The sequence below is a fragment of the Meles meles genome, chromosome 7 (assembly GCF_922984935.1).
Source record: "Meles meles chromosome 7, mMelMel3.1 paternal haplotype, whole genome shotgun sequence".
In the NCBI taxonomy this organism is placed as follows: Eukaryota; Metazoa; Chordata; class Mammalia; order Carnivora; family Mustelidae; genus Meles; species Meles meles.
In genome coordinates this window covers 104,699,569-104,721,410 of record NC_060072.1, presented here as the reverse complement: position 1 = coordinate 104,721,410, position 21,842 = coordinate 104,699,569, and the positions used below count along the sequence as shown (strand labels likewise).

The 21,842-nt window shown below is 40.5% G+C and overlaps 1 protein-coding gene and 1 pseudogene across 2 annotated transcripts in view; one reads left to right on the top strand and one right to left on the bottom strand.

The window, feature by feature from the left end:
• Positions 1-1,565: 1,565 nt before the first annotated feature.
• The window catches only part of LOC123945779 (antigen WC1.1-like), a 40,151-nt gene continuing 19,874 nt past the window's right edge, over positions 1,566-21,842 (top strand). For both annotated transcript variants that reach the window (XM_046010652.1, XM_046010654.1), the window contains exons 1-2: positions 1,566-1,675; positions 16,063-16,383. In XM_046010652.1, coding sequence (XP_045866608.1) covers positions 1,600-1,675; positions 16,063-16,383 — 397 coding nt within the window. In that variant the 5' untranslated portion in view covers positions 1,566-1,599. The remainder of the gene's footprint in view (positions 1,676-16,062; positions 16,384-21,842) is intronic.
• Positions 13,906-14,785, bottom strand: LOC123945905 (annotated as a pseudogene).

Below are 21,842 nucleotides of genomic sequence, written 5' to 3'. Positions count from 1 at the left end.
CATGAAGCTTGAGTTGAGGGACTTGAGTTTTCTGGCATGCTCCACCTCCTTCATTTGTACCGGCTGAAATATCCCTTCCAAAGAGAAACTTCCCCTGGTGAGAGCTGACTTCCCCACAGCCTCCATGTTGTAACCTCTTATTATTCACAAAATTTTTCATTATTGATTTTTCACATCTTTGTGAAACAATTTCATATGCACTTAGTCTGTTTAACATATTTGACCACCAGCTAGACCATGAACCCCTTGAGCTCAGGGATAGTGTCTGTCCTGTTCATTGTTTTATTCTGACCCTGTGGCACAGTGTTTTTATGTAATGGTGTAGAGAGGATGTTAGTAAATGTCAGCTGATGGTGTGTTATGCGCGATGCCTAGTAACTCACTAATTTTACCTCCGTGAGCACTCATACCTTCTGAGTGCTTCTTGGTTCTGTTTCCCCTTGTTTCTTTTTCTGGTGTGACTAAGAGAAAAACCATTAAAAATGAAGAGAGTGAATATGTGTATTAGGGATAGCAAGGATAAGATGGATTCAGGGTTCAACTTCACATTACACCAAAGTAGGAATTTAGAGAGATTCCAAAAGAGTGGTGGTGGAGGGTGGGGAATGCAGGAAGAAAAATGGTGCAAGTGGGTCAGTCGTTTAGCTGGAGTGGATGGGGAAGCGAGGGATGCCCAGGGATTGGTTTGGAATGAAGAAAGGGTTGTGGGGGACAGAGAGGCCGTGGGCTGTGAGCCCTGAGCACCAGCCCGGCTCTCTAGAAGATCGGGTCTGTAAATACCCTGTGGGTTAGAGCTCATCCTCATCCCATATAGAACTTAGCCCCGGGTGACAGGTGTAGGCAGGACAGAGTGGTTTTAAAGACTCAGAAATATCCCTAAAGAGGAAAAGTTAGATTCTGTCAAAACCCCTTTTTGTTATGAGCCCCTCTTGCTCTAGGTCTTCGGTGTCCGGATCGTTCCGAGCAGAACGAAGAAAGACCAATAATCTCATGTCCACATAACTCCCACCTCAGCCCTCCACATTCACCTGTGAATTTCTGTGCTGCCGATCCTCATTTTCTGCTGGCTTATCTGATAATTATTCTTGTATTTCAAACCTCCTTGTGGTTCCCTGTTCTAGCCATAAGTTAAGACACAGGGAAGAACAATGCTCGATTGCACCAAAAACTTCCTCTGCTGGGCCAAATGGTAACTGATCGCGGCACCCTGACCCTCCAAGATTTCAGTCTACCACCAGCAGCCAGGACGCTTAGGGGAGAGAAAGCCACTCATGCTTTTTGATGTAACTTTTCTACTTCAGCCCCCATGACGCAGGCCTGGTTCTCAGAGACCTAAGGAAACATGATGTTAAAAGGCCATGGTGTTCATATAAGGAGATTTTGGAGATTCAGAATCTAATTGGTGTTTGAGCTTCAGAAAGTGGCAGATGAGGTCTCCGATCACATCTTAAATGGCAAAGTGTGTCTCTATTGGCTCTCAGTAGGGAGGATGTCAGAGGATGTGTTTATATTACCCCCTCCCATTACTGTAGACTTTTGTTGGTGTCCTGGTACCTTCTCGCAGGGTTATTTTGCAGCTGGGACTGTGACTTTGAGGACATGGGAGTCAGGATGGCTTTGAATCTCTCTCTTCAGGGACTCTGTGTCCTCCTCAGTACCATGGTGGCTGCTCAAAGTGAGTTCTCCGGGATCAACAGTAAGGGGTGAAGGGAAAGTTTTCTGGAGTCAGGGAGCTGAAGCCTCAGTGGAAACCATGTGTTTTTAACCAAAAAGGAACCACACTGACTGTGAATACCGGTTCTTCTCCTAGGGGGTGTCAACTGATCATGGTGGGAGGTTTGGTAAGAAATTATAATGAACCCAGACTGAGATGAGTCAGTGACAGTCCGAGTCAATTCTCCCTTGTTTTCAGGGAGTGTTTGGTTGGTCCCTGTGTGTGGGAAGGACCAACGATTGACCTCAGCTATGTCCCTGGGGTCCTTGCACACTGTATTTGTCCACTTTGCAGAGGACTACCTCATCAGGATTTCCATGTTTGATATGTTTATGTAACTGTAGGCTATGTGCTTGTGTGTGCGTATGAGGGGGTATGAGGGCTGTCTGTGCGGGAGGAACAGGGCTGCTGAGAAGCGGCTGAGTCGGTTGCTCTGTGAAGCCCACACCGTTGGCAGTGCCATGTCCCATATGTAACCAGATCATAGATAATCTCACACCTGCTCTCCTCTTTAGCACCTCTCCTTCAGTCCCCCCGTCTTCTCTCTGCTTGACTCTGGTGTTTGCCCCGCACTGGATTCTGGGAGAGGCATTGCCTCCTGGCCTCGCTTGTTCCTACCAAGTGTCTGTTGTAGAGCAGAGGAACCTGCAGCCATGTCAGGAGGCCTCTTGTTAACAGATATTAACTGATGCACAGCTTAGTTATATTAAGCCTCCTGAGTCCCTGCCCCTGTCCTTGTGAATCATTTCCTGGCTTACTGGGATCCTGGCCTGATCCTTTCTGAATTCTGGAGGGTACATTTTCTCTCTCTTGCGTTCTTCTATCCCTCTCTGCAAGCTGGTTTCTACCGAGCCTTGGACTCCGAGGACTGCGGGCGTCAGAGATAGGGCTGCAAAAAACCTAGGCTTCAATCCGGAGGAGGCAGTTCTTTCAGATTTGGGTGCGGGTCCAGGCTGAGACTGTTTACAGCTTTGACTGCTCTCAGTGCTGATTGTCTTCCTTCTAGAGCTCAGTCTCTGTCCCTCCCTGACTCTCCTTGGGAAACCCCATCCTTCCAAGTTTCTGCTGCATGAGTGTTGGCCAGATGCTAGTGAAGATTCTTCTCTTGATGACTCTGAGGTGCAGGTGAGGGTTTGGGTCCATGAGAACGAGATACAACAAGTGTTCTCATATAAGGCCCTCTCTTCTGACCAGGAAAACTATAGGAAATTTCCTCAGTAGTAAATTAAGTTGCAAGAACATTTCACCAAAGCAAGCATTCTTTTTATTTTCCCAGAACCAACACCATTCAGTGTAGCCTACTAAAAATTTATTCTCTTTCATACAACATTGGCCCTGCTCTTTGTAAAACAATAGTCCTGGCCTTTTGGAGCATTTGATGATTTCTTTTTTTTTTTTTTTTAAAGATTTTATTTATTTATTTGAGAGAGAATGAGAGAAAGCATGAGAGGAGAGAGGTCAGCAGGAGGAGCAGACTCCCTGCTGAGCAGGGAGCCCGATGTGGGACTCGATCCCAGGGCTCCAGGATCATGACCTGAGCCAGAGGCAGTCACCCAACCAACTGAGCCACCCAGGCGCCCGCATTTGATGATTTCTGGGTTGGACACACAACACAGGAGTCTCCACTGTGAAACCCATGATGGGCGTTGGCAAAAGATTATCCTTTGAAACACAGTTTATGCCATTATACATAGAAACATAGACTCTCAAAGATTGGATAACTCAGTATTTAGTCTGTAAACTCTTTTTAAACAAATTAACAATATTCTTTGGACAGCTTGTTATTCTTGTTTTACACACTAAAAATATTTTATGGTAGTATGATGAAAATATGGACTATTTCAGGAGTATTATGGAAAATTTTATTTGCTTCATTATTTATTTCATTATATGACCAAAATGCAATATACTCACCTAATCAGCTGCTTTGGTCATTTAGTTGTTTTCAGTGTTTTGGCTTTTATGAAACATGCTGTTCTGAATTTCCTTGCATTTAAGCATAAATCACCTCATGATTGTTTTTCTTAATGACATTCTGAAAGCAGAATTGCTGTTTTATAGGTTGTGAATTCTTTCAGAGCTTTTGATACATGAAGAGCCATTGTCTGCCAGAAATGTTCGCACTAAATTTTTATGCCTACCAACGTTGTATGAGAGTGTTAGTTTCCATAGCTCCTCACCAACTTTGGCTTTTTATCGAGTTTTAAAAAAACTGGGCCAGGGGCGCCTGGGTGGCTCAGCGGGTTAAAGCCTCTGCCTTCGGCTCAGGTCATGATCCCAGGGTCCTGGGATCGAGCCCCGCATCGGGCTCTCTGCTTGGCTGGGAGCCTGCTTCCTCCTCTCTCTCTCTCTGCCTGCCTCTCTGCCTACTTGTAATCTCTATCTGTCAAATAAATAAATCTTTAAAAAAAAAAAAAAAACTGGGCCAGTTTCATAAGCAAAAACTGGTATATATTAGCTAATTTAATCCTTCATTTGTGAATTACTTGCTAATTACGTCTGTGCTTTTAAACTTGGGATGTTTGTCATTTTGTCATGATTTATATTGGAGCTTTTTATACTATTTCTACCACGACGATTGTCACTATGATTATCGGCAGATAATCGGACACTGCATTCACTTCTGTGAACTCCTGTGAGTGCCCAACAACCCTACAAGGCAAGCGATGTTTTTATCTCAAAAAATAGATCAGAAAACTCAAGGAAAACAAAGTTCAATCACTTGTCTAAGGTGAGACAGGTGTAAGTAGATTAGAGGCAGGACTTGAACCCAGGCAACCAGGGTCCACAATCATTGTCCCTATTGAATTTTTCCCTTTACAGGCTGCAAATATTTTCCCCAGTTTGTTTTCATTTTATTGTTCCTATGTTTTGAGATGCAAGTAAAGGTTTAATGTTAATTGTCAAATCTACGAAAATTCCTCCACCCACTTTCAGAGCCTTGTTACAAAAGCTCTTCTTGTTTCAACTTTAAATTATTTCATCTTTATTCTAATAATTTTGTGAATATATTTAAATATATGTCAATGCTAGCGAGCATTTGCGTAGCTCAGTCAGTCGAGCATCTGACTCTTGATTTTGGATCAGGCATGATCTTGGGGTCCTGGGACTGAGTCCCAAGTCAAGCTCTGTGCTCAGCATAACATCTACTTGAGATTCCCTCTCTTCCTCTCTCTCTGCCTCTCTCCCTGCTTGCCTGCTCTCTCTCAATAAATAATCTTTAAAAAATCTGAAAAAAATATGTCAATATTGGTTAACTGCATAAATTAGTTTACTGAAGGATATGAAGTGATACCTAACATTATTTTATTTTTTCCAATAGTATTTCCTGAATTCTGTTTTTGTCTTTTGTCACTGATTTGAATGCCACTTAAAAAACATGCTAGGAACGATTGGGTGGCTCAGTCGGTTAAGCCACTGCCTTGGGGTCAGGTCATGTTCCCAGGACATGATCCTGGGATCGAGTCCCGCATCAAGCTCCTTGTCCAGCAGGGAGGCTGCTTCTTTCTCTGCCTCTGCCTGCCACTCTGCCTGCTTGTGCTCTCTCTCTGACAAATAAATAAATAAAATCTAAAAAAAAAACACACACAACAATATGCTAAACCACATCATGGCCCTTACATTATATCATTTTTGGATCTATTTAGACTTTAATTCCACAATTTTTTATTGAGTTTAAGGTGGGCCGGAGGGATATGAAGTTGATATATTCCCTTTGCAGTTCATTAGGTGCAGAGGCCCTAGCAGGGATGAAAGAGGCATTCCCTGGCCCCGGAAGCTGAGTCCAGGGAGGCTGGGCACCAAAACAAGAATTTATAATAAACTCTGTTTTCCATTTACATTCCTACCAACAATGCACAAAGGTTCCCTTTTCTCTACATTCTCGCCAACATTTGTTATCTCCTGCCTTTTTGATAATAACCATTCTGTGGTTTTCTCATTGTGGTTTTATTTGCATTTCCCTGATGTTTAGCGATGTTGAACATCTTTTAATGTACTTGTTGACCATTTGTATGTCTTCTTCGGAAAAAAGTCTATTCAAGTTCTTTGCCAATTTTTGAATTAAAAAAATTTTGGGGGGGACGCCTGGGTGGCTCAGTGGGTTAAAGTCTCTGCCTTTGGCTCAAGTCATGATCCCAGGGTCCTGGGATCGAGCCCCACATTGGGTTCTCTGCTCCATGGGGAACCAGCTTCCTCCCCTCTCTCTCTGCCTGCCTCTCCGCCTACTTGTGATCTCTGTCTGTCAAATAAATAAATAAAATCTTAAAAAAAAATTTATTTTCGGGATGCCTGGGTGGCTCAGATATTAAGCATCTGCTTTTGGCTCAGGCTGTGATCTGGGGGTCCTGGATGGGGGGGTCCCTGCACAGTGGGGAGCCTGCTTCTCTCTCTCCCTCTGCCTCTGCTATTCTCCCTGCTTGTACTCTCTTACTCTCTCTCTCAAATAAATAAATAAAATTAAAAAAATTTTTTCCAAGTTAAATTCTAGTTAGCTATCATATAGTGTAATACTGGTTTCAGGAGTAGAACTTATTGACTCATCACTTATGTACAACAGCCAGCACTCATCACAAGTGTCCTCCTTAATGTCCCTCATCCCTCACCCACCTCCCTCCAGCAACCTTCAGTTTGTTCTCTATAGTTAAGAGTCTCTTGTGGTTTAATTACATTAAATTATTTTTTTTTCTTTCTTTCGTTTCTCTCTCTCTCTCTTTTTTTTGCTATTGATTTGTATGAGTTCCTTATATATTTTGGATTTTTTAAAAAAAAGATTTTATTTATTTATTTGACAGAGAGAGAGCACAAGTAGGCAGAGAGGCAGGCAGAGAAAGGGAGAGAGAGGAGGAAGCAGGCTCCTGCTGAGCAGAGAGCCCATTGCAGGACTCGATCCCAGGACCCTGAGATCATGACCTGGGCTGAAGGCAGAGGCTTAACCCACTGAGCCACCCAGGTGCCCTTCAATTTTTTTAAAAAGATTTTATTTATTTATTTGACAGAAAGAGAGACAGCGAGAGAGGGAACACAAGCAAGGGGAGTGGGGGAGGGAGAAGCAGGCTTCCCACTGAGTAGGGAGCCCGATGTGGGACTTGATTCCAGGACCCTGAGACCATGACCCGAGCTGAAGGCAGACGCTTAACGACTGAGCCACCCAGGCACCCCTCTATTTTTGATCCCCTTATCAGATAGATGGCTTGCAAATAGTTCCTCCCATTTCATATGTTCTTTTTCCATTTTGGTGGTCATTACTTTTGCTCTACAGGAGATTTTTAGTTGAACATATTCTTACTTGTTTCTTTTTATGTTTTCTGCTTGTGCTTTTGGTGTCATATCCATAAAATCATTGTTAAGTAAATATCAAGATTTCCCCTATATTTTCTTCCCGGAGTTTTGTAGTTTCAGTTATTACATTTAAGCCTTTAATCCCCTTTGAGTTAATTTTTGTGAGTGGTGTGAGGTAGTGGCCCAATTTCATTCTATGCATGTAAACATTCAGTTTTCCTAACATTGTTTATTGAAAAGACTGTCATTTCCCCTTCGAGCATTTTTGGCTTTCTTGTCAAATATAAGTTGGCCATATTGCATTTTCTTCCCCTGGGGTTTTGATTCTTTTCCAAGGTCCATGTGTCTATTTTCATGCCAGTATTATACTTTAGCTTTGTAGTATAGTTTGAAAGTGATACCTTCAGCTTTGTTTATTTTTCTCAAGATTGCTTTGGCTGCTTAGTGTCTTTTGTGGTTCCATACAAATTTTAAAATTTTTTTCTCTTTCTGTGAAAAATGTGATTGGAATTGATAGAAATTGCATTGAATCGATAGATGACTGTGGATAGCATGGATATTTTAAAAATATTAATTCTTCCAAACATGAACAAGTTATATCTTTCCATTTATTTGGGTCTTCTTCAATTTTATAAAATCAAAGTCTTATAGTTTTCAGTGTCCAGAACTTTCCCTCCTTGGTTAAGTTTATTCCTAAGAATTTTATTCTTTTGATGCTATTGTAAATGAGGTGGGTTTTTAAAATTTATTTTTCAGATATTTCATTTTTTGTGTATAGACACACAACTGATTTCTGTATTTTGGTTTTATATCTGGCAACTTTATTGAACTCACTGATTAGATAGGCTTTTTGGTTGAGTCTTTAGGATTTTCTTTATGTAAAGACATCTAAAAATGGAGACAATATTACTTCTTCCTTTGTGCCTTGGATCAAGTCTTTTACTGTCCTTTACTTCTTTTTCCTGTCTGATTGCCCTAGTTGGGGCTTACTGTACTACGTGGAATTAAAGTGGTGAGAGTGGACATCCTTACTTGTTACTGATCTTAGAGGAAAAACTTTCAACTTTTCACCATTGAAAATGGTACTAAGTGGGCTTCTTACATATGGCTTATATTATGCTGAGGTATGTTTATACCCAATTTTTGGAGAGATTTGATCATTTAAGCATGTTGAATTTTGCCATCTTTTCTAATCTATTGAGATGACCATATGATTTTTAGTTTTCATCTATATATGTGAGGTGTTATATTTGTTGATTTGATGCATTGAACAATTCTTGCATCTCAGTGATAAATGCTTCTTTGTCGTGGTATATAATCTTTATAAGGTACTCTCAGTTCAGTTTGTTAATATTTTTTAAAAATATTTTATTTATTTATTTGACAGACAGAGATCACAAGTAGGCAGAGAAGCAGGCAGAGAGAGAGAGAGAGAGAGAGGAGGAAGCAGGTTCCCTGCTGAGCAGAGAGCCCGACGTGGGGCTGGATCCCGGGACCCTGAGATCATGACCTGAGCCGAAGGCAGAGGCTTTAACCCACTGAGCCACCCAGGCACCCCCAGTTTGTTAATATTTTGTTGAGAATTTTTATATCTACGTTCACTGGGGACATTGGCCTATAGATTTCTTTTTTGTAGTGTCCTTATGTAGCTTCAGTGTCGTGTTTATGCTGATGATGTAAAATGATTTTGGGAGTGTTCTTTGCCTTCAATTTTTAAAAAAGATTTTATTTTTTTTTATTTTTTTTTTTTTTTGAGAGAGAGAGAGAGGAGAGTGAAGAAGGGGAGAGGGGAAGGGAGAAGGAGAAAGAATCTGAAGCCGATTACACATTGAGCATGGAGCATGATTCAGGGCTTAATCCCTCAAATGTGAGATCATGACCTGATCTGAAACTGAGAGTCAGACGCTCAACTGACTGAGTCACCCTTTCCTCTTCAATTTTATGGAAGAGTTTAAGAAGGATTAATATTAATTTTTCTTTAAAAGTTTTGTCAGTTTTGTTTATCTTTTCAAAATACCGGCTCTTAATTTTGTTACTCTTTTCTATTGGTTATCTGGTCTTTATTCCATTTTTTCTGCTCTGATCTTTGTTATTTCCTTCTTCTGATGCTAACTTTGGCTTGGTTTCTTAGTTATTTGAGGTATAAGGTTAGGTTTTCAATTTCAGATCTTCATTTTTTTTTGTAATGTAAGCATTTCTTGCTATAAACTTCTCTCTTAGAACTGTTCTTGTATTCCATCGGTTTTAATATGTTGTCTTTCCATTTTTACTTGTTTCAAGATTTTTTTTTGAATTCCTTTTTAAGTTTTTCTTTGACTTACTGGTTGTTTAAGTGTGTTGTTTAATGTCTACTTTATTGCAAAATTTCCAGCTTTCTTCCTTTTATTGATTTTTAGTTTCGTACCATTGTGATTGGAAGAGATAGTTGTTACGGTTTTAGTCTTAAATTTGTTGAGCTGTTTTGTTGCCTATCATATGATTTATTCTGGAGAATTTTCCTTGTGTGCTTGGTAAGAATGTGTTCTGCTTCCGTTGGATGGAATTTTCTGTTCATGTCTCTTAGCTACATTTGTTTTAAAGTATGGTTCAAGCCCAATGTTTCCTCATTGATTTTCTGCACGGATGGTCCACCCACTGTTGGAATGGTATATTGAAGAACTCTACTTATTATTTGATTGTTTTCTAGTTCTCCCTCTGGATCCGTTCGTGTTTGCTTAATATATTTAGTGTCCAGTGTTGGAAGCATATATTTACAATTGTTATATCCTCTGGGCGAATTGACCACTTTATCATTATATAACTGCCTTATATGTCTCTTTTACAGCTTTTTTTTTTTTAATTTATTTGACAGAGAGAAATCACAACTAGGCAGAGAGGCAGGCAGAGAGAGAGGAGGAAGCAGGCTCCCCGCGGAGCAGAGAGCCCAATGTGGGGCTCGATCCCAGGACTCTGGGATCATGACCTGAGTCGAAGGCAGAGGCTTTAACCCACTGAGCCACCCAGGCGCCCCTCTTTTACAGCTTTTGACTGAAGTTTATTTTGTCTTTTACAAGTATGGCTATCCCTACTTTCTTTTGGTTTCCATTTCCATGGACTATCTTTTTTAATCCTTTCACTTTTCATTCTGTGTTGGTACTTAAAGCTGAGGTGAGTACCTTGTAGGCAGCATATATCTGGTCTTTTTGTTTTTATCCTTTCAGCTACTCTAAGTCTTTTGATTGGAGAGTGCAGTCCATTTACATTTAGAGAAATTATTAATCTGTTGGGCTTAACTAATGCCAGCTTATTGTTTTCTGGCTGTTGTATAGTTCTCTTAATCCTTTCTTCCTCTTGCTGCCTTCCTTTGTAAACTGATGATTTTTCATAGTGGTATGATTCGACTCTTTATCTTTTGTGAATCTACTGTAGGTTCTGTTCTCTCTCTGTGGTACCATGAGCTTACATAAAACACCTTAATATAAAACAGTTTACTTTAGGGGCGCCTGCGTGGCTCCGTGGGTTAAGCCTCTGCCTTCAGCTCAGGTCAGGATCCTGGGGTCCTGGGATCGAGCCCCGAATCTGCTCGGCAGGGAGCCTGCTTCCCACACTCTCTCTCTCCCTATCTCTCTGCCTACTTGTGATCTCTGTCAAATAAATAAATAAAATATTAACAAAACAAAACCAGTTTGCTTTACACTGGTAATAATTTAACTTTAATCTCATATAGAAACTCTACCCTTTTACACTTCCTCTTTTATGTTTTTGATGTTACAACTTACATCATTTTATATTGTATATCCATTAACAAATTGTTTTAGCTAAAGTTTTTTGGTTTTGTTTTTTAAGAGAGAGAGAGAGAGGGTGATCATGAGTGGGGAAGGGGCTGAGGGAGAGGGAGAGAGAATTTTAAGCAGGCTCCACACCCAGCCCGGAGCCTGATGTTGGGCTTGACATCACAACCCTGAGATTTTGACCCGAACCCAAATCAGGAGTCAGACATTTAACTGACTGAGCCACCCAGGCATCCTTTAGCTATAGTTACTTTTAATACTTGTATCCTTTAACCTTTATGCTGGAGTTAAGTAGTTAATACATCACCATATTATAGTGTTTGAGTATTTGGAATCTGACTATGTACTTTACCAGTGTGTTACATATTTTTATATGTTTTCATGTTACTAACTAAAGGTTTTTCATTTCAGTGTTTTTTGTAACACAGTTCTAGGGGGGATGAATTTTCTTAGCTTCTATTTGTTAACAAAAGTCTTTATCTTTCCATCATTTTTGAAGGACAACATGCTGGGTAAAGCATTCTTGATTGGAAATTTATTTTTAGCACTTTGAACATATCATATTATTCTCTCCTGGCTTGCAAGAACTCTGCTAAGAAATCTACTGATTGTCTTATGTGGATTTCCTTGTATTGAAATTTTTTTCTCTTGATAATTTTAAAATTCTCTCTTTATGTTTGATTTTAGGCAGTTTTATTATAGTTTGGCTCGGATAAGACGATTTTGGATTGAAATTGTGCGATGACCTGTTAGCTTTATGAACTTGGATGTCTAAATTTCTTGCCCAGTTTAGGAACTTCTTAGGCATTATTTCTCTAAATAAGCTCTCTACACAATTCTTTCTCCATTCTTCTTCTGTGGTTCTGGTGATTCTTTTGATGGTGTCCTATAAATCTGATAGGCTTTCTTCATTCCTTTTTACTCTTTTTCATTTGCTCATCTGACTGGATAATTTCAAATGATTTGTCTTTTAACTCACTGATTCTTTCTTCTGTTTTGTTAAGACTGCTGTTGAAGGTCTTTATTGAATTCTTCATTTCAGTCATTGTATTCTTCAGCTCCAAAATTTCCATTTGGTTCTTTTTTATGTTTTCTATTTTCTTTGTTGATATTCTCATTTTGTTTGTGTATTAGTTTCCTAATATTACTCTATTGTTTACTTATGTTTTCTTGTAGTTCTCTGAGCATCTTTAGAACATTTATTTTGACTCTTTTGTTGAGTAATTTCTGTGTCTCCATTTCTTTGGGACCATGTGGTGGAGGTTTACTGTATTCCTTTAGTGGAATCATTTCACCTTGATTCTCCTTGATTCCTGTAGCTCTGCACAGGTGTCTGTGCATTTGTAGGAGCAGTAACCTCTTCTAGATTTTATTTATTTATTTATTTTATTTTTTATTTTTTAAAGATTTTATTTATTTATTTGACAGAGAGAGGTAGAGAAGCAGGCAGAGAAGCAGGCAGAGAGAGAGAGGAGGAAGCAGGCTCCCCGATGAGCAGAGAGCCTGATGCGGGACTCGATCCCAGGACCCTGAGATCATGACCTGAGCCGAAGGCAGAGGCTTTAACCCACTGAGCCACCCAGGTGCCCCAAGATTCAGATTTTAAATGTGATTTTATACAAGGCATGTCTACTTCAACTGATATCCCAGCTTATTGTGGGGACTGGCTTCTATTAGATATCTCATCTGGGCATGGGTTTGGAATTTGATGTGGGCCTCCTCACCACCAAAGGCCATAAAAAAATGCATTTTCTTGAATAGGCCAATGCTGTCAGGCAAAAGCACATTCCATGCTCTTGTGTCTCAATGAATTCCCATTTTCCCTTCAGACTTGACTTGATTTTTCCTTCCGATCTTAACAGGTCTTTAATATTTAATGATCATTTTTACTATGTTTTATTCCACTTTTTATTTTATTTATTTTCAGCAGAGAGATAAATTCAAATGACCAAGCTTACTACTACTAAGAAAGTCTCTTGGAACTTTTCAGAATAATGAAATCATCTGCTTGCTTATGTCACCAACTAGATACAAACCACTTGAAGCCAAGAACATTGTCTAATTATTTTCTGTGTTTACAGCATTTAGCACAGGACCTGCTTCACCCATCCATTATTTTATTACTATTATTTTAAAAGATTTTATTTATTTGAAGAAGGGGAGGGGCAGAGGGAGAGATTCTTAAGCAGGCTCCACACCCAGCACAGAGCCTGATGTAGGGCTTGATTTCACTACCCTGAGATCATGACCTGAGCTGAAATCAAGAGTTGGACACGCAGCTGATGGAACCACCCATGTGTCCTTTGATGATATTATTATTATTATTATTATTATTATTTTGATGATTTTACTATTAATAATAGTAGTTTATTTTTTTAAAGATTTTATTTATTTATTTGACAGAGAGATCACAAGTAGGCAGAGAGAGAGAGGGGGAAGCAGACTTTCTGCTGGGCAGAGAGCCTGACACGGGGCTCAGTCCCAGGACCCTGAGACCATGACCCAAGCCAAAGGCAGAGGCTTAACCCACTGAGCCACCCAGGTGCCCCAATAATAGAAGTTTCTTATACACTTTTAGGATCCCATTTGAATCTTTTACTCTTACCTCAATGTTAGACTTAAAAAAAACTGAGGGAGCTTGACAGGATGGCTCCCTTCTTACACTGTACCCTTTACCTTCTTCCCACTTCTCTGTTCTGGACGAGAGAGAAGGAACGTGTTCTACTGAATAAGAAACTGATATGACAAGAAAGAGGTGGTTTCGGTCCCAATTCCAGGTAGGACCAAGGTCACATAACTGGCCACTTAGGAAGTAGTCTTATTTGGATGAAGTGATTAAGCCACTTAGACGTATATCTCTAGCTTGTCCAACTTGCTGTTTTCTGACTCTGGAGGGAACCCCTAAGTCAGTAATATATTGCTGTACAACAAATTACTTCCAAACTCAGCTGCTTAAAACAACAACTATCTAGTATCTCAGGTTTCTGTGGGCCAGGAATCTGGGCGTGGTTTATCTGGGTCCTCTGATTCCTGATCTCTCACAAGGTTGCAATTATCTTAAGGTTCAAATGGGATTGAATACCATCCAAGCTTATTTTTTTTTAATATACCAGTTATTTAATTAGGTTCTTTGTAAGAAATTTAGAACACCAGTTTGTGAGGGTATCCTCCATTTGTGAGAGAAAACACAGAGTGGAGGTAGCCCCGAAGCTGAAGAACAGCCTTGATTTTTGACAGAATTGTGAGTCTGTAGCTTTCTGATCAACCTTGCCGTGCTCTGTAATCCTGTATTTCTCTTTCTTGGTATCAAAGATCTCACCCTCCTGGTGTCTGGGCTTATGCAGCTTCTTCTCCTTGAAGTAAGCATCAGTGAGATGTTTGGGGATTTTCACACTGCTGATATAAATTTTATTAGAAGTACCAATGACGAATTTCTGGTGTGTTCTGCACAGAGGAACTGGATTGAGGGACAGAGGTCCAGTCACAAGTAGCAAACTACTGTTCAGTTGCTTCAGGAAACTACCCTCTTGCCTCTGTGGAGCCCAGTGAAGATGATCAAAGTGGTCCCAGGGGTGGTGTTAACTTGCAGTTTTCTCACGCGCTGAAAGGTTTTTTTGCCATGCATGGCTCAACAGCTTTCGAGGCACATCTTCAGTAGGATAATACCTCAGCATTTTGCCAAGTTTAGCAACCTGGCTACCACCGTTCTTGTCACCACCCCCTGGTTTTGTGACAGTAGCAACAACCTTCTCCTTTTCTTTTCAACCCTGGATTTAGCTGCCGAATACTTCTTCTTGTACATGGCCTTTCTGGAATACATAACCGACTGGGAGTATCTGCCAATTTCTCTGACAAGGACAGGGTTTCGGCTGCAGTGGGGCTTCCCCTTCTTTGGCTTTTTAGCCTTCAGGTTACCCTTCTTAGCCATGCCACTGGCATTAGCCTCCTTGGCTTCAGGTTTCTTTTCCTTAGTATCTGGCTTCTTAGCTTTTTCACCTGCCACCTTGCAAGATGGGACCATCCAAGCTTATTTACTTGGTTATTGTATTGGCAGCATTCAGTCCCTTTTGGACTATCTGAGAACCTCAGTCCCTTGCTGGCTCTTGACTAGAGGCCTTCCTCAGGTTCTTATCAGGTGGATTTCTCCACATGCAGCTCACAAAATGGCAGCTGGCTTCACTGGAGCAAGCAAACGAGAAAGCAAGACTGATCAACAAGAAAAATCAGAGTTGTCTTGAAACCTGATTTTTTTTTCCCATTAAAAAAATTAACATATAATGTATTATTTGTTTCAGGGGTACAGGTCTGTGATTCATCAGTCTTACACAAGTCACAACCCTCACCACAGCACTTACCCTCCCCTATGTCTATCACCCAGCCGCCCCATCCCTCCAACTCCCCTCCCCTCCCCTCCAGCAACCCTCAGTTTGTTTCCTGAGATTAAGACTCTCTTACAGTTTGTCTCCCTCTCTGGTTTCATCTGGTTGAAACCTGATTTTTTTAAAAAAATATTTTATTTATTCATTTGACAGAGAGAGACCACAAGCAGGCAGAGCAACAGACAGAGAGAGAGGGGGAAGCAGGCTCCCCACTGAGCGGAGAGCCTGATGTGGGGCTGGATCCCAGGACCCTGAGATCATGACCTGAGCCGAAGGCAGAGGCCTAACCCACTGAGCCACCCAGGTGCCCCGAAACCTGATTTTTAAATTGACATTGCATCACTTTTACCAAATTCCATTGTTAGACGAATGTTACTAGGTTTAGGCCACATTCATGTGCAAGGAGGAGTTCATGAGTGTGAATATTGGGAAGCAGGAATAATCAGGACATTTTTGAGGCTGTTTACCAAAGTCCTCTCTTCCAAAGCTAGATAAGAGTAGTTCCTGTGGGACAGAGAAGGAACGGGAATATTCTTCCACTGACTTCATGGGCCATGAACTGTAACTGAGGTGGGGGAATTTCGGCCCCTACTAGCCTTATGCATACCTGCTGGGGAGGCAGCATCTAGAGTCATCTAAAGGCCTGTCCTTAATGGTATGCATGGAGCTGAGTCTACCTGCTTGTGAGAAATAATTGTGTGCGTCTTTTCCCAACTCCATGTTTAGCGATGCCACAGCAGTAGCTTAAAATTGACCACAGCGGGAATATTTATACCACAGAAATCAACAGTTGCTATACATGAGAGGATTTTTTTTTTCTTTCTCCCCCAGAGACCTCATTTTTTAAGACTTACCAACATACCGCTAAGATCCTAAAATCTTTCCTGTGTCCTGTGTTCTGTGTCTGTCTCTCTTACAGTTACGGAGCTGAGGCTAGTGAATGGGAATCACCGCTGTGAGGGGAGAGTGGAAGTGAAATACAAAGGAAAATGGGGCACGGTACATGATTACAGGTGGTACCTGCAGGCTGCAGATGTGGTGTGCAAACAGCTGGAATGTGGATATGCTGTTGATGCTCCCAGAGAGGCTTATTTTGGACAAGGGATTGGGCCCATTTGGCTTGTAGATACTGTTTGTGATGGGACAAAACCAACCCTCAATGACTGTTCTCATGATCCTCTTCAAGACTACCATGATCAAGGCTACTCCCATCATTGGGATGCTGGAGTAGTGTGCTCAGGTAAGGTCTGTCTGATCTGTCAAGGAGATACCCAGTAGGAATAGCCTTGGTTTCATTCTCAGAATAACTAACAGGATCACATCCTTGGGTGAAGACCCCAGTCACACAATGACTCCTAGAGTTTTAGGTGCTCAAGGCAGCCTAAGGACTTGCTTGGTCCTGGACAGTGAAGGATCTAAACCTCTGGATCACTGGGCCCTTCAGATCTCTGTGGTGTGTCATAAGAGGTAGGAAGGTGGGGTCAAGTGTTTCATACAGGTACAACTGCTGGGTTGTTCCTGTATGAAGTAAGTTTCATCATGACAGCTTTTTTTTCCTTTCATGAGATGGTCAGTCAGGTGCAACCACAAGAGGGGACAGGGGAGAGATTCAGGAAAACAAAGTTTATTATATTCCTAGAGAGATGGACTCACTTCCTGTTGCCAGGGGGCCACATGGAAGAAGAGCCAAGGGAGCTGGCTCAACCAAGCTGTTAAAGATCCAAAGAAGAGAGTAAAGACCTGTGGGTAAATTACCATATTGGGGTCAAGGGAGAGTATACAAGCAAAGGGCATAAGGGAATTTCATTGATACATTTGAATGTTACTAGCTCATACTCAGGAGAGGGAAAGAAGGGGACTGGTGGCAGATGTCATCCTTAACTCATTGGTACACCTGGTCACCTGGATGGTGTGCTCAACAGCCTGTTTGTGAAGACATTGAGGCAGCAGGAAAAGATGAAAAAATTTGTTTTAATTATTTAATTTACTTTTAATTTTTTAAAATTATTTTTATTTTCAGGTAATGTATTATTTGCCCCAGGGGTACAGGTCTGTGAATCATCAGGCTTACACATTTCACATTTCACAGCACTCACCATAGCACATACCCTCCCCAATGTCCATAACCACCCTATCTCTACCTCCCCACCCCCCAGCAACCCTGTTTGTTTTGTGAGATTAAGAGTGTATTTTATTTATTTTTGAAAGATTCTATTTATTAGAGAGAAAGAGAGAGTGATTTTGAGCAGTTGGGAGGGGCAGAGGGAGAGGGGGAAGCAGATTCCCTGCTGAGCAGGGAACCTGACCTGAGGCTCAATCCCAGGACTCTGGGATCAAGATCTGAGCCGAGGAATACAATAGCTGGATAAAGGACAGTAAGGGCAATAAGGCCAAGAGAACCTGAGGTGGCACATAAGAAGTGCTCGATGCCATCTAAGTGTATTTGGCATGTGCCGAAGTGGAGGCAGTAAAGACAACAATAAAACTAAAGTGTGAGTGGGTGGTGTCTGTATTTGTCAGAGATGTTCTCAGTAGTTATCACAATGATTGATGAAAAGTCCATCACAAATGCCATCAGAACAGTTTGATTTGGGGCACCTCGGGTGGCTCAGTAAGTTAAGCATCTGCCTTCAGCTCAGGTCATGATCCCATGGATCATGATCCTAGGATCTTGATCCTAGGATCAAGCCCTGTGTTGGGTTCCCTGCTCAGTGGGAACCCTGCTTCTCCCTCTTCCTCTGCCCCTGCCCCTGCTTATGCTCTCTCTCTCTCTTTGTCAAATAAAATCCTTAAAAAAAAAAAACCAGTTTGACTTGGGAAGGTATTATCAGATATCACAATGAATTCCCTAAGGTAGGTATTTGGGTCTTAAAAAAGGGCCATCCCATCTGATGGAGTGGTGGGACAGTTGGAGACTTGAGAATATTTGACTAGGTCTATGGCAACCTAAGAGCATGATCTTACAACCAGTCAGTATTTTTGTGATCTGCATGAGGTAAATCACTGGAAAAATGATCTTTTCAAATTGTAACTTCAGTAGATCTTTGATGATACTAATTCAGGTCCCTAAAAACACAACTATTTTCTTTTTTGAGAGCTACTCTATTGAGGTGTGGTTGACATCCAGAAAACTGTATGTATTTAATGTATACAACTTGATGAGTTTGGAGGTAAGTATACATCTTTGAAAATAGCATGATCTGTGCCATAAAGCTATCTATCATCTCAAAAGTTTCCTCCCATCCTCTTTATTATTATTTAAAAAAATAATTATTTTCAAGGGGCATTTGAGTTTACTACCTTCAGTTAGGACTTTTTTGTTTTTTTAAAGAAAACTTGTTTTCTGACATTTCAAGTAATGTTCCTATTGTCATGATTACAGTCATAGTTATTAACTGTGAAAAATATAAAGTCATGGAAACACTACAGGGGACCTGCCTTATTTTGATAAACCAGTATCTGAGTAAAAATGGAGTATGTGATGCTGGCACTTCTATTATTATCTTAAGAATTGATGCTTTTGATATTAATTCCAGTTAAGGTACATGTAAAGATAAAAAGAGTTTGAGAGTGGTATGGCATCTAAACTTTGGTTTTGTTTTTTACTCCCTGATTACCATTACCATTGCTTTAACTTAAATTCTCATATTTTAATGAACTGTTTCAGTTTTCTTTGACTGATCTCTTTGTCATCGGTTTCTACTCTCCAGTCTGTTTCTATATTTTCCAGAACATGTTTGAATGATGTAAAGGGAAGTCAAAGTGGTGGTGATGTAGCATTGGTAAGAATAGGAAACCACACCTTCTGCAAAATTTTATTTTATTTATTTATTTTTAAAGATTTTATTTATTTATTTGACAGACAGAGATCACAAGTAGACAGAGAGGCAGGCAGAGAGAGAGGAGGAAGCAGGCTCTCTGCTGAGCAGAGAGCCCGATGAGGGGCTCGATCCCAGGACCCTGAGATCATGACCTGAGCCGAAGACAGAGGCTTTAACCCACTGAGCCACCCAGGTGCCCTTCTGCAGAATTTTAAATTGGTTCTTGGAATTCCTTTCTCTCAATTTTAGGAAAGGGGTTTGAAAGAGAAATTTCAGCCTCTAGTAGACTGTTAGAAATACTGTGTTTAGCAAAAATCCAGAGGTGGAAAGAATGATCTGTGAAGAGTACAGAGGAGCTTGTTTGAAATAAAGAGGGGATTTCAGAGGGTTCTGGGAAAAAGATTGGGGAGGGGCTTCACAACTTGGGAGGGGCTACAGCACTGAGGTACAAAATGGCAAGGGTAGGAAGACGCAATTAACTTCAAGAGGGGAGGTTGGGGACTGGAGATCCATGTTAATTCATACATTCACTACAGCTACTGTTTTAGACTTTTTTTTTTAAAGATTTTATTTATTTATTTGACAGAGAGAGATCACAAGTAGACAGAGAGGCAGGCAGAGAGAGAGAGAGAGGGAAGCAGGCTCGCCACTGAGCAGAGAGCCTGATGCGGGACTCGATCCCAGGACCCTGAGATCATGACCTGAGCCGAAGGCAGCGGCTTAACCCACTGAGCCACTCAGGCGCCCTGTTTTAGACTTTTTGTTCTCATTTCTTCTTTCCCTGTCTTCCTCTGTGGGAGTGCAGGAGTTTTTATTTATTTTATTTTTTATTTTTTTATTTTAATTCTTTATTTAAATGCAATTTAGTTAACATATACTGTTTTATTAGTTTCAGGGGTAGAATTTAGATTCATCAGTTTCATATAGCACCCAATGCTCAATACATCAAGTGCCATCCTTAATGCCCATTACCCAGTTACCCAATCCTCCCAACCACCTCCACTCCAGCAACCCTCAGTTTGTTTGCGATAGCTCAGAGTTTATTATGGTTTGCCTCCCTCTCTATCTTTTTTATTTTTTTTCACTTTTTAAAAATATCTTTTCAGCTTAACAGTATTCATTGTTTTTGCACCACACCCAGTGCTCCATGCAATATGTGCCCTCCTTATTACCCTCCACCTGGTTCCCCAACCTCCCACCCCCCACCCCTTCAAAACCCTCAGGTTGTTTTTCAGAGTCCATAGTCTCTCATGGTTCATCTCCCCTTCCAATTTCTCTTAACTCCCTTCTCCTCTCCATCTCCCCATGTCCTCCATGTTTTTTGTTATGCTCCACAAATAAGTGAGACCATATGATACTTGACTCTCTCTGCTTGACTTATTTCGCTCAGCATAATCTCTTCCAGTCCCGTCCATGTTGCTACAAAAGTTGGGTATTCATCCTTTCTGATGGAGGCATAATACTCCATCGTGTATATGGACCACATCTTCCTTATCCATTCGTCCGTTGAAGGGCAGGAGTTGTTTTTGACCTCCGCAGGTATTTGAAGCTTGCAGTTCTATTTGTGGGAAGTTTTTACAATATGAGCTCTATTTCTTTCTTTCTTTTTAAAAAAAAAAAGATTTTATTTATTTATTTGAGGGAGAGAGAATGAGAGAGAGCGAGAGTGAGCAGGAGTGGGGTGGGGGGGGGTGGAGGGCAGAGGGAGAGGAAGAAGCCTGCTCCTTGCTCATCAGGGACCCCCAACAAGGTGCTTGATTCTAGGACCCATGGACTATGACCTGACCTCTGAGCTGAAGATGTTTAACTAACTGAGCCACCCACGTGCCTCAATATGAGTTCTGCTTCTTTAACAAATATAGGAATACTTATATTTTCCATTTATTTTTGTATAGTTTTTGATAAATTGTGTTTTTCAAGTAATTAGTTTTCAAGGACTCATCCTATTATAAATAAAATTTTCAAATTAGGACAAAATTTGTTCATATCTTATTATCTTTTACATATTGATAAGATCCATAATGATAACCCCCTTTTCATCCCTGATATTGTTAATTTGTTTATTTCCTCATTTTTTTCTTGATCAGGTCTACTAGAAGATGATCAATTTTACTATTCTTTTAAAAAGAATCACCAATGTACTCTGCTGATTTTCTTTATTGTATTTGTTTTCTACCTCACTGATTTGTTTCTTAGTTTGCATTTGGTTATGATTTGCTGTTATTTTTGTAGATTCTTGAGTTGGAATCTTAGATTATTTATATTTAATTTTTCTTTTGTATTCTAATGTATGTATCAAGGAAGTGTCAAGACTCTAGATTTTCTTTTAAGCACTGCTTTAGTGGTGTCCCACTAATTTTGGTATTAAATGATTTCTTTTGTATTTTATCATCATGAAATATTTCTTTATTTTTGAACATATTCCTTGTCTTATAGTCTTAGTTTGTCTGATATTAACATAGATAACGACAGCTTTCTTAGATTAGTACTTGCACGGTTTATCTTTTCTGACGCTTTTAATAGGTTTCTGTGTTAATTTTTAAAAATTTTAATTTTATTTTAGAGAGAGAGGGAGGGGGAGGGACAGAGGAAGAGGGAGAAGGAGAATCTCAATCATGCTCTACCCTTAGCATGGAGCTGGATACGGGGCTTGATCTCATGGCCCTAAGATCATGACCTGAGCTGAAATCAAGAGTCAGATGCTTCACTGACTGAGCCACCCAGACACCCCCATTTCTGTGTTTATATTTAATGTATGTGCTTTTGTGGACAACATACGGTGTGTCTTACTCTTTTTTCCCTAGTTTTATTGAGATATAATTGAAGTGGTGTCTTATTTCTGTCCCGTAGGGTTATCTTGTTTTTATTTGAAGTATTT